The sequence below is a fragment of the Laccaria bicolor genome, genomic scaffold, assembly GCF_000143565.1.
Source record: "Laccaria bicolor S238N-H82 LACBIscaffold_14 genomic scaffold, whole genome shotgun sequence".
Taxonomy (NCBI): Eukaryota; Fungi; Basidiomycota; class Agaricomycetes; order Agaricales; family Hydnangiaceae; genus Laccaria; species Laccaria bicolor.
The window spans coordinates 680,632-693,518 of record NW_001889885.1 but is presented as its reverse complement, the minus strand read 5'-3'; the positions used below and the strand labels follow the sequence as shown (position 1 = coordinate 693,518).

The following is a 12,887-nucleotide window of genomic DNA, read 5'->3' as shown; positions in this document are numbered from 1 at the left end:
AAAGCAGGGCTGTGTCAGTACTTCAAGAACTTGTTAATAGGGGGTTAAATCAGTACAATACAAACCTGGGTTGGGTTTGTAATCTCATTAAGGTTGAATCAGTAGTTTTATTTTGGGGGTTGGATCAGTACTCATAAAAGGGGGGTTGGATCAAAGACTACAGGGGGTAGAAACCCATCTTGCAATATATATATCTCCACCTGCTCTGATACACTAACTTTTCAATTCTAGGTTTGTGAATGCTCTCTTGTTTTCTGTAATTGAGCAGCTCTGTGACAGCACTTGAAAGTAATATCTGCTGATTGGGTACTGAGTGGAAGCTGTGTGTTTCCAAGGAAATCAACAACCCAAATGCTGCATGACGTTCAGTTTTTATAATTCTTAACTCCATTATTGGCTGCTTAAATGTCTGAATGATACAACTTGAAGGCACATATAACTTGGCTCATTTGCAATGAAAGATTTCAACAAAAAACAACGGTAGTAGTACTATGGGAATTCAGCTGAGGTCCACCTCAAAGGAAGATAAAAATTCCTCCTTTTGTCCTGTGGAATCCACCCTTTTCAATATTACAGAAAAGTGAAATTTTATGTTGGAATGGCGCAACAGCCACTGTAATTGTCGATCAGGCAGAGTTTCCAATGCAGTGATGAGTTTGTCAACACATCTTGGAATAGGCACAGCCATGATAACCACTTTGATATCCATTGAAAATCGCTTCAACTGGGGAAATCCATTATGGAGCACCTTGCTAAGGCAACTCCATCCTTTTGAACTTCCAAGTTTGTGTGATGGGTTGGAGTCAATGATGACACAATCCATTGTGAAATCTTCCAAGGCGACTATACCTGCCAAGGATTTGAGCTCCTTGCAATGTCCTTGGAAAGGATCCCGGCTTTCGATCTTCAGGATGAAGCTAATACTCAGCTTTTTCAAGCTGATTTGAGAAAGGGGGTTTAGCAAACGAGATAAGCCATGTAAGCCAGGTGATGCATCGGCAACTGTTATGAATGTGAACATGAATTTTGTCCTGATAGAATGCACAGCAGACATGTACTAGTGGCAGTAAACACCTCTAATTTTTTGGAGTGTCCCAAGATCTCCATCACTGCCGCCACATCAGAGCTGTCAGTAACTGTGCAACCCAAAATTCGAAGACAGCTGAAGTCAATGATTGGAATGGCCAGTTCTCCTTCTGGAACTCTGGAATGAAAGAGGTCTAACACTGTATCTCCAGTATGTCCATAAAAACTGAAACCAATCAGCTGAGGTCCCCTACGTCCTGTCGCGATGTCTTGGTGTTCAATAAGTGGAGTGATGGGACACAATAGAAAGATCAACGTAAGGTTGGTGCAGTGAGTAAATGTAGAGAAGGGGAACTTGTTGACAGAGATTCCCAGAATTAGGTGTTTGAGAGAAGGAGAATGAATGATACGGAGAATGCTCTGCTTCAGAGATTTGTCAAAATCTTCCCAATCACCATGGGCTCGAGGCCCTATGAGTGTGAAATCACACACTTTATTCAGCTTGTTCAAGACACAGGGGATATCTTCGCCTAGCTCTGAAGCATGAAGCATAAACATGAGTGACCAAACATAATCGGCGATCTCTGGACGACAACACAAGATGCCTCCAAAAGATAACATTTTATCTGATTGAGAGTCAAGGCAGATGGTGCGGAATATGTACTGGCAGCAGATGGGAAGCAGGGTTTTACAAGTCTACGAACATGAGCTGAGTGCGGTGCAGCTATCTTTGATATTATAAATGATCTCAGTAACAATCTCCACAGAGGTGGTGGAGAAAGACATAGTGAAGGAGAGAGCTGAGCGCTGGCCATGAGTCCTGACCACCCAAGTATATGATGTTGATGGTATGTTGTGTGTCCAATGTGTGTCCAAAGTTGGCTTGGCTCAAGCGTCATTTTGACATGGCACGTGCCACTGAGTGTGTGATTTGCAGAACTTTATGAGTTTGAAAATGGAGGACATTCCATATTTCGAGAGTCTGAACTGCCGCCGATCCGCCTGTCCGCCTCAGCCAGCATTGTCACATGCACATCTTTTGGTATTGATTTAGTTCGCAGAATATAATCTAAGTACTTGCAGGTCTATCGCAACTATTGGCAAGGTAGCTGCCAGGATCCCACAAAACTTGAGTCAGTAAATGATGCTTCCTTTGAACCTCGGTAACCATTGGAATAGGGATTCCCTGCTCCAGAGCGTGGTCACGTGCACGTAGATACACACATCACATGTAGTACATACTCACCGCAATACCACCATCTACCCAGCTAGCTATATGCTGGGGAAGCACCTCTGCCTGTTCCACCTGGTGATGAGAATGTTTTTCGTGCTTTAACACACTCACCTCTCGCTCTCTGCTTTCTTTCTCAGCCCTGGTCTCATTCTTGGAGTTGCTGCAGCTGCCACATCACCAACTTTGTTGCATCCTGTATCATCTGTCCTACGTCCTACCATCTTGCCGTCTTTGTCTCCATGTCTATACTGTCTATGCCGTGCCTTGTGACATCACTGCCATTCGTCATATGTCACCATGCCAGAAAAGAAGACCACTTCAAAGAAGAAGCCTGTCAGTCAGGCACTGCCCACGGTATCACTGCCAGCGCCAGCTAGTGATGTGGAAGGGTTTGTCAACCCTCCAAGGGTCAGGGGTAGGGGTCAGAAGGGTAAGGGTAGAGGTCAGGATTTTCTGACCCTCACACCAACCCCAACCCTTGTGAAGGGTTGGGGTTTTTGTGAGGGTAAGTCAAGGGTAGTCAACAGGTAAATTTTAACTCAAATTCTGCCTCATAAAATATTGCATAAAATATTTTGGGCAAATTTTGGGTAAAAAGATAGTAAAGAATTAGTTTAAAAGATTATCACCAGTGTTCTGGTACCATAAACATGAAATTATATATATAATAACACTCTACAGTCATTTACAGGTCCTCGATACAGGATAGGTCCTCGATACAAACCCAGATATTTTCACATCCAGTGTTCCAATTGTCCTAATTTTCTTTCCTACTAGTATATATACTTTATGTCTGTGTAGCCCTCACTTTTCGAGGTGGGTGCTTGTGTGAAGCAATGTTGGAAGTATAATCTGTCGAGATTTGGACATTTGTGAAATATTGAACATGTCATTCAAAACAATCCGGACTACCATCTATTTTTTCAAGCAAGAACCCTTCTTTATACACTCAAGCCTACCTGCCACTGATATCAAAAGCACAGATGGAGGCTTCGGAGTGGAGATGTGAGGATTTGAGGAGGTGTAAGCAGAATTCCATCAGTCACGTCACACCTTCCAAATGGGGGAATTGCCAGCAAAGTGTCATCCTCGACGCAACTGGATTTCTTCAGCAGCTGTAGCTTGATCCCTGCACAATGAAACATGCACGTTCCAAACTCTACAAAGCTGCGGCTGCAGCCAAAGTTAAATCTCTGCTCCAGGACGAGGCAACCGAAATGGAGAAACAGGAACAACAAACTCCTACAGGCAAAAATGGCAAGCCTCTTGGTCTTCGTACAATTTGCGACCGAATCAGTGCCGTGCATCTGCAAAAGACTGGGCAACATGTTACCTTATCACACAGTACTCTCTGGAAGCATACTCATGGGGGAACAAAGTTGTCTGACTTCAATGCCGAGAAGAGCTGGCTTACAGAAACTGAAGCAACTGTTCTCATCGACTACGCTCTCGAGATGGCTGCATGGAACTTTCCCTTCAGCAATAGGTGCCTCAAGGAAGATGCAGATGAGATCATTCGAGCAGGACAGGGCAAAAGAAGTGCGCGAGAGACCCAGGTGGAAGAAACCGAGCAAGCCGAAAGCTGAGCCACAAAAGCCCAAGACTCGGACAAAGAAGGGTGCATTTCAACAAGCTGCTGCTGCAGATGATGCTGAAGATGTCAAACCCGTTGAACCTGGCAGGGAGAGCGACGACGACACTCAGAGCGGTGAGGAGGACGAGGAATGATCTCATCGTGATCTAATCAGACATAGCCGTTTTGGGTGTCACGCCTGATGTGACGGCCGTATTGAGGACATAATTCTCCGCGATAAGCAACTTTTGAACAGATTAACTTCATCCTCCCTCTGCTCTCCGTAGATAGTCAATTTCGGTCTCAATTACATGTATGTATGTACTAAGTAATGATCCTGCATAGTTAGATTGTACTTTACTATCTTAATACATTTGTCTGAGGCCTGTCTTTATTTGTGTGTATCAAGGACCTGTAAATGACTGTATATCCTCCTGTTCATCAAATAATGGTAGTTGTCTTCATTGTGAACTTGTGAAAACATTTCTTTTGCAAGAATTTTAATCTACAAACAAAAAGCCAACAACCCTTGATGCTGACCCCCAGAGGGTTTCTTACCCCTCAAACCCCCTATCTACCCCAACCCTTACCCTTCCAAAACCCCAACCCTCACCAAGGGTTGGGGTTGGGTAAGGGTAAGGGTATAGGTCATGATGAAGACACCCCAGGGTTACCCCTGCCAATCACTAGCGCCAGCATCCGCATCAAGAACTTCAGCAGCTGCATCATCACTACAGAAGAGAGCATTCACGAGAAACATTGCCCAATGATACGGAGTGTAACAATACACCCGTAAAAATGCGAATTTTAGCGATTTCTCCTATAAAACCTCCTATAGTAGAAATACAGTCACATTGATCATAAGGATCGTTAGACGCAACCCGGTCTAGTCGATTAAAGTCTACATCCGAGAAATGTGCACGCCTTAGACAGTAGGAATTGCGGTCGGTTCGTGACCGAATCACCTCAATATACTCGAAGTCTAATAAAAGGCTACACTACCATGAAATAGTACACTACTGAGTGTTCTAGAGTAAAAAACACCCCCGCACAGGGTGTTGGAGTTTACACCAAACCAGGGTCTCACTTTATTATGGATTAAAAGATATTAATTCTAAAGATAAATGCGTGAGCGTAGAAACTCGACGCGTACCTGACGCGAGAAGTCATTCGGTCACGTGCTACGAAGCATGATCCAAGAAGTCATGTGGAGAGACGCATCACGCGCATCAACGCATCACAAATCATGGCATCATTGACCCAAGAAAACTAAGCTTCGTGAAATATTCCGAAGCCTGCCAAAAGAGAAAAACTATGAACAATTTGCCGTGCGGTCCGAGGCCCGGGCATAGTATCTAATAATAGAGAGAAAAATCACTAAGCGGACCGTTCGTCTCGGCTGAACCGATCGTGAAAACTGTTTACGGGGATTCCCACATACGCATCAATACTGATGCGTCGCGTCGCCACAATAGAGAAAACACTATGAAAACTTAAAAGAAGTCAGCTCAGTTGTGCCACACACAATTGAGCCACTTCAAACCTTTACTAAAAATCAGTATTAATTCGTCCGACCTCTCGGACAACGCACGGACATGTAAATATAAATAGAAGACATAGAATAGTATAAAAAGAGGACGCGCGCAGGCTGAAACGTAAGGAATTATCCCCGCGTTGACCAGCTGTCGCACTCCCAGTAGCATCTGAGGTAGTGGATAAGTTTGTAATCAATTTAAGGACTTTTCTTCGCAGACATAAGTAACGTGTGCCCGGAACCAGCGTGTTAAGTGGGGATCACAAAGCTTTTGTAAGGTTGTCTCGTCAATTAGTAAGAGAGCTCTCTACTATTACCGAGGAATCCAAGTGAGCGTGCTTGAAGAGTCTTTAAGACTAGTTTGGACCGCATCAGAGGCATAATAAAAGCTCAAGGGAGTTATAAAAGTCTACAAAGCACAATTTCCTTGTCATTTCTTCATATACAGTTAGAACGCAATCCCAGAACGCCGAGACAGTCCCAAATAAAAGCCATTTCCCTTCGAAGACTACTAAGTTTCGAATTCTATACTGTGTCCGCACATAAAACAATACCTTTTTGTTCCAAAAAGGTCTACTAGACTTAGACAAGTGATATAAAATATACAAAAATGTTTCCCCGAACTTCTACTTAAGTTCTAACAAAACAAGTGTGGTAATTCTGTTTACTGTACGAACCCGAACTCGAAGTACCAAGCACATACCTGTGGTGATAAGTGTTTAAGGTGTTTGTGTGTGTGAGTGTTGTTTAGGTGTTCACACATCTTGTCAGCGCGTCCGATTACACTATTCTCACTCCCGCGTGCCACAGTCTTCTCACCAATATTACCAGTTAGAATATCCTGAGAAAGTGCGACACTTTTTCTTTTCAGGAACATTCTGATTATATTTAAAGTATTTCATGTCAGGAAAATCCGGGCCAAGAACTTTGCTTTGCCTTTACCACACCTGTAAAGGGTGAACAAAAGCTGAAATATTCAAACCATTTTCATGTTAGTGAAATTGTAGTAAAAGTTAGACCGATGGGTAAGATTAAGAGGAAAGCCAAAGCAAAGGGATCCTTTGTTTTCAGATGTGATGCAAAATTGATACATGCTGATAAAGGGGGCGGGAAAGGATGAAATTTCTGAGAAAGGGCTCTTTGTTCAGACGATGCCACATAAAAGGCAAGGTGTGCAGGATCTGTTCAACTATTCTTTGGATTTTACTAGCAGGAATATTCAAACAATGGAATGGCTTTCTTCTTTGTGGAAAGGGAAAGAATCAGATATAAGAATGAGTATCACCCTGCGTAATTATTAGCCTGTCCTCGCAATATTCCAGCCCGGAAAAAGTGTTGCACTTGCTCTGGCTATCCCGATTTGGGATATTGGGCTATGTTTCTCGTGATTGCAAAGCTCATCACCCTCGCCACATCGTCGCCAGACTCACCATTGGGTCTTGTTTGGAAGCATGCATTTGAGCAAGGGTCACAGGAAGGATTTAAGAGGGGAGCAGCCTTTTTCAAGGACATGGATGTAAAGCAGGCATTTCGTGAAGGGGCAGATCAAGGGCAGATTGTTGGGATATTGGCTGAGAGGGAAGTATGGGAGGTTGAAGGTCATGGTCAATGGTGCTTTGACAAGCCGCTAACATGCTTCTCCTGCGACATAGGACTTCCCAAGGGACATAGCTGCACCGCCAATAAGCTCGACACTATGGTTCTGGTGGACTTCTGTTGAACGGGTTACAGCGGCAGTGGTGACATGAAACCAAAGGTCTCGGATTGGAGGCTAAAGGCAACCTGAGTTTCAACTTGGACTGTGTCCGTAGTTGAGTGAGTAGTTGTAAACTAAAGACTAAACTACAGGGGCCAGGAATTGAAAGGGTGGGATAAGCCCTAACCCTAAGTGGTCTCAAGTGCACACACGGAATATTCAACACTCCCACCTGATGGAGTGCACGAGAACATCACTGGAGGTCTTCCTTAGACCAGTTCCCCACTAATCCCATCATCTTTCTGAACTTGTCCATAAGGTCCCACGTGCGTGACTTTGTGAGCAGGTCTGCGACCATGTCCTTTGTCTTGATGTATTGGGGTTTGACTTTGAGGTTGAAGACAGCCTGGCATAGCCAGAACCAATGTCAGTCAAGGTGTTTGAGATGCCCCAGGTTTTCGGGGTGCTTGCTGACCTGAATAGCACTTTGATTATCCATATTCAGCTCGGATGGGCCATGTTGTGTGTTGCCGATTTCGTTGAGTAGGGTGTGCATCCAGCAGAGTTCTCGACCTGTCTCGCTGGCGGCAATGAACTCTGATTCGGTGGTGGAGGTAGATACTACACTCTGCTGTTTGCTGGTCCATGCGACGGCGCCCCCTGCTATGATGAGCAGTGTACCTGTAGTGGACTTTCCTGTATCGATATTTCCACCATGATCAGCATCGGAGTAGGTGCGGAAAAGCTGGGATGTTGGTAAAGCGGCTGCAGCGGAATATTTAATTCGGTAATCCAAAGTGCTGTGCACATAGCAAAGAAGGTGCTTGACTGCTTTCCAGTGATCAAGCCCTGGGTTGGCATTGAATCTGCAGAGAACTCCCACCGAAAATGCGATATCAGGGTGGGTACACAGTGCGAGATAGAGTAGGGCACCTGTGGCTTGAATATATGGGTACTTCTTCATTTCTGTGGCTTCCTCAGGTGTCTGAGGCGATTGGGATCAAGAGAGTCTGGTGTTGGGGTCAAGGGGGGTTGTAACGGGCTTGCAGTCAATCATATTGAAGTGGGTGAGTATGTCCACAGCATATGCACACTGGTCGATCCACAGCATGTGATGTGGACGGTCACGGTTGACGCGAACACCAAGCAAACTGGTAGTAGGACCTAGGTGACGAAGTTTGAAGTGGCCGCGTAGCTGTTCAATGACACAAAGGATAGCTGGGCGGTCTGTAGATGCAATGGTGGAAATGATGGAGGGGGGAGGGTGTAGTAGAGAGTGGGAGGGAGAGAGGGGTAGGGAGTGATGGAGGGGAGAGAGAGTGATGGAGGGGAGAGGGAGTGATGAAGGGAGGGGTGGGATGGAGGGGGAGCAATGAGAGGGGGAGTGATGGGAGGGGGAGTGATGAAGGGGGGGGGAGAAATGGGAGTGGGAGCAACCAGAGGGAGGGGAGCAACAGAGGGAGGGGGAGAAATAGAGGGAGGGGTGGTGGTGTGGGATGATGGAGGGGGAATGATGGAGGGGGAATGATGGAGGGGTGGTGGTGTGGAATGATGGAGGGAGGGAGCTCATCTGGGCTTGTTGTTGCCCATTTATGTTCATGCAAGCAGAATCCTTTGTCCGTGGGTGCTCTGGGTCATCATTTGTGGGCAGTGGGCTCGTTTTGGCATCTGTAGGGCTGGGTTGCTGTTGCATTTGTCTTCGCATTGTCGTCTGTGCATTGTCATTTGCACGTTGCACTCATGGGCATTCATTGTCGTGTGTGGGCATTCGTGGGCGCTCGTGGGTGGTGGGGATTGTTTTGGGTGGTGTACAGCATTCGTGGGTGGGCGGGTTTGTTCGTTGTCGTGTTGTGGGTGGCATGTTGTTGTTTTTGGGCAGCATGTCGTGATTTGCAGGTGGTGGGGCTCATTTGCGGGCATCGTGCTGCGTTGTTTGGATGCTTGCCACAATGCTGAGGGCACTCGTTGTCGTTGATGGGCGCTAGCATTGGTGGTGGTGGTGGGTCTCATGGGCGGTTGGTGTTTTCGTTTGATGGGTGTTTGTCGTCGATCATGGGCGCTCATTGTCGTGTGTGGGTGCTCATGTTGGTGGTGGTAGTGGCCTTCGTGTCGTTGTTCCTGCATTTGGTCAGAGGGGCATGGGAAAGGACGGTCGTGGGTGTACGTACCTGCATGACCTGGACAGTGATGACGGCATACGTCGTCACTGTCCCGACGACGTGGCAGATATGTCTTCACCTCCTGGGCGCTCATCAGTGGTCTTGGGTGGTCAGTGACGATGTTGTGTGTCATCCAGCATCTGTGTCGTCAATGTCGTCTGTGTCGATGTGGTGGGCGCTCATGGTTTGGGGCTGTGGTGGTGGGGAAGGAAGAAACGACGTGGCGACGTTTCTTCCACAGCTGTGACATGTATGACGCCACATGCCTTAGGACGGTATATACTGACCTTTAGCCTAATGTATAGTAAAGCCTGTATGGCTCAGTTGACTTTAGTGCTGCTACTATTGATGATGTCAAGGGTTCAATTCTCTTCAGTGCAATTTTTTTTTCTACTTAAATATAGTAAGAACACTATAAATACTATGTTTATATGTATTCTAATGGTATACTGGTCTTCCATGGAATCCATATGGACTGTTCCATGGAATCCCTATGGAATAGTACATGGATTTGCAATTGAAATTCATTGGAAATTCGATATGGATTCCATAGTGGGTCTGGAATGAAAAAATGGCTGGGTTGCCTGCCAAAAAATTGTCCATATGGAACATACCGGGGAGTGTAAAGACCTCATTCAAATCCCAACCAAGTTAGTGCGAAGCTTACAGGCCCAAATTCAAATAGCAAGGTTGTACGCCCCAGGTTCAAATCCTGAACATGTCACCGGAGAATTTCTTAGTAACTGGTTACGTTTAAATGACAGGGGCACCGAAACAACTTTGGGGCATCCATGACATGGCAATGTGAAAGACAAAAAGGGCACCAATGACATTCCAAATGCACACAGTAGAATGAAGGATAGTTGAAATGACAGGGGCGCCGAAACAACTTATGCACACCCATGACATGGCAAAGTGAAAGATCTCAAGTAGAAACAACTGTTTAAGACTTCGATTCAATGTTCAGTATAAAAACAAATGATTTAGTTGTCATCTTGACCCTCTCCCTTGGGCACTGCAGCACAAATACTCTTCCAAGCTTCCTGAAGCTCCAACTCCGCAAGTTCCAGGCCCCTGATGTGCATTTCAAGTTGGTACAACTCCTCATGTTTTTGACGGCACAGCAGCTCCAATACTTGTTGGGGGTCCCTACACCAGGAAAGTAGGTTGAGAGCAGATTTGAGCCACTCTTGGCGGTGCTTCACCCCATGACCATCCTAATAAAGTGAGGTCAGTAAGAAAATTGTAGTCAGAATGACTGACCTTGTTTCTGGGAAACTCTTCACATTGTTGCCTTACCGAATCAGGATCAGCCCAGATGTATTCAAAGTTGTCTAACTGAGGGATGAGTGAAGGCGCACCACTGTGACTGGAGGATGCCTCAGGCACAGGGAGTGTTGATCAGGTCATGTTTCTTGAGGTGGGATCAGGGCCTGGAAGGGGTGGTCAGGTCATATTCCATTGCTTGTTGGGCATTGCATCTGTTGCTCCCTGCGCTGCAGGGTGAGGTGGCCGGCTCATGTTTCGCTGCACAGTGGGCAGATCAATTGGCACACCAGTTTGCTGGTTCATAGTTGGTGCCGGTGCATCTGGTCGAGTCAAGTTGCGCTGTTTCAGAGGGACAGAAGTTTGCGTCTTGCCTGGTGCAGGCATAAGAACTGCAGCTGTCTCCCCAGCTGGACAAGTCAAGTTTCGTCATTTGGGAACAGCAGGGGTTTCTCATGCCCCCGCAGCCGCCGTTGCCTCAATTGGCACGCCACCTTGCTTGTTCGTAGTTGGTGCCAGTGCAGGTGGAGGAAGTGGTCAAGCCAAGTTGTGCTGTTTGAGAGGCGCAAACGTTGGCGCCTCCCCTGGTGCGGGGATAAGAACTGCAGCCATCTTTGCAGCAACTAGTGTTTACAGGTCCGGTCCATAGGACTGAAAAAAACCGGTGGACTGGACTGAACCAGACCATGGTCTGGTCTTTTTTTCGGTTGCAGTTGCCCCAATTTGGGGTTGGTCTGGTTGCTGGTTGCCTCATTTCAAAAATCTTTTAAAACTGTTCAAAGACTGGTTTAAATTGATTGCAACCAGTTAAACGGTCACGTGCATTACATACCCTTGTAACCACATTTATTACCTTTAATTGGGATTCTGTTTCATCAAAAACGGTTAAGAACTGAGAAAGATATAACCAAATTCATTTTGGCACAAATACTTGTTTGTGCAACTTGTACCAGAATGACTTTAATTCTAACTCACTCAAACTTTCATCATTTTGCTTGATTCAATTTTTGGATATTGACATTTTAAGTATGAAAATATACTCACCATCTATCAATATATGGTATGCATCAAATAATTTACAGTTGCCACATTACATTTTGCCCAAGTCTTTATGAGATGTAATTCGGTTTCAGTCATAACTATGTCAAGTGTTCATTAAATTTCTTAAAGATTGGTAGAATAATGGGTATTTATATGTTTTACTATGATATATAACCAGTTTATTTTTTAGAGTAATAATAATTGAGATACAAATGGTTTATATTGGTATGATAAATTTTACGCAAAAAGACCAGTCTGAATCAGTTTGAACACGGTCCATGGACCACAAAAGACCGGTCCTAGGTGGTTCGGTTCGGTTCCCTCAATATCTGGGTTGGTCCTAGACCGGTTGCGGTCCATGGTTGCCTGTTTTCGGGGCAAAAAACTGGACTGAACTGGACCTGCGAACACTAGCAGCAACCCCAGCTGGCTGTTCAGATGGACGAATCATGTTCCAAACTATGGGCATTGCTTGCGCCTCGGGGGGCATGGCTTCCTGGCCAGTTGCCGATGTCCCAGTCAGGGCCTGCGCTTGCATGGGAACAGGTGGTCAGGACATGTTGCATTGTTTGGAAAGGATAGGAATGGTTTTCGCCTCAGGTGTCGTACCTGCTTGAAGACCTGTTGGACCAGAAGCAGCTGTATGGATGTTGGGTGCAGCTGATGGCACAGCAGGTGGCGGAGGTTGACTCATGTTGCGCGGCCTGGACTGCTGCAATGCCTGGTCTTCTTTTTGTGGGGGTCATGGTGGATCATCAAAGATGACTGGATATTTAGACCCTACTATGCCAGCGGAACAATGTTATGAGTGAAAACTTGAAATAAGGAATAACTTTGCCTTTGAATGTGCCATTGTTGTTCACCATGCATGCAAATTAGACTACGAGGGTGTGGGCAAGTTGTGAACAAGATTGAATATTGATAAAAGACGAGATCGATTGATGAACATGGTCACATGATGTGACATTTGTTGTACCTTTCCAAACATGTCACGACTTCAACTTCCAACTTCAACAGCCTCCTCCGCCGTCATCAACCACAGCAATATTGATTCCATTCAAATCTGCCGACCTCCTGGATGCCATTGCACGCTTTGAGGACAAGCTCTGCTCTATGGTCTGGGAACACGCAGGACAGATCATTCCAACTAGAGATGTGGATGAGTGGTTGAACATTGTTGTGAGTAAAGTTTGCTTTTACCTTACAGTCAAGGCTGATATGTTGAAGGATGAGATCAATACTCTCCTTGCAGCTGAAGCTGCCATTACACCCATGTTCGACCCCTTCCTTCCACTCGCCGGAGGTCTTTATTGTCCTCCACTGATTCCTGCCGGAATCCGGCGGAATCCGGGCAATCC

The 12,887-nt window shown here is 45.8% G+C and overlaps 1 protein-coding gene across 1 annotated transcript; it reads left to right on the top strand.

Moving 5' to 3' along the window:
* Nucleotides 1–2,557: 2,557 nt before the first annotated feature.
* LACBIDRAFT_327927 (uncharacterized protein) lies at nucleotides 2,558–3,846 on the top strand (the record flags this gene model as incomplete). Its single annotated transcript, XM_001881923.1, has 4 exons — nucleotides 2,558–2,765; nucleotides 3,062–3,076; nucleotides 3,239–3,283; nucleotides 3,428–3,846. 4 exons carry the CDS (start codon nucleotides 2,558–2,560, stop codon nucleotides 3,844–3,846), a joined length of 687 nt encoding a protein of 228 aa, XP_001881958.1.
* Between the last annotated feature and the right edge of the window lie 9,041 nt (nucleotides 3,847–12,887).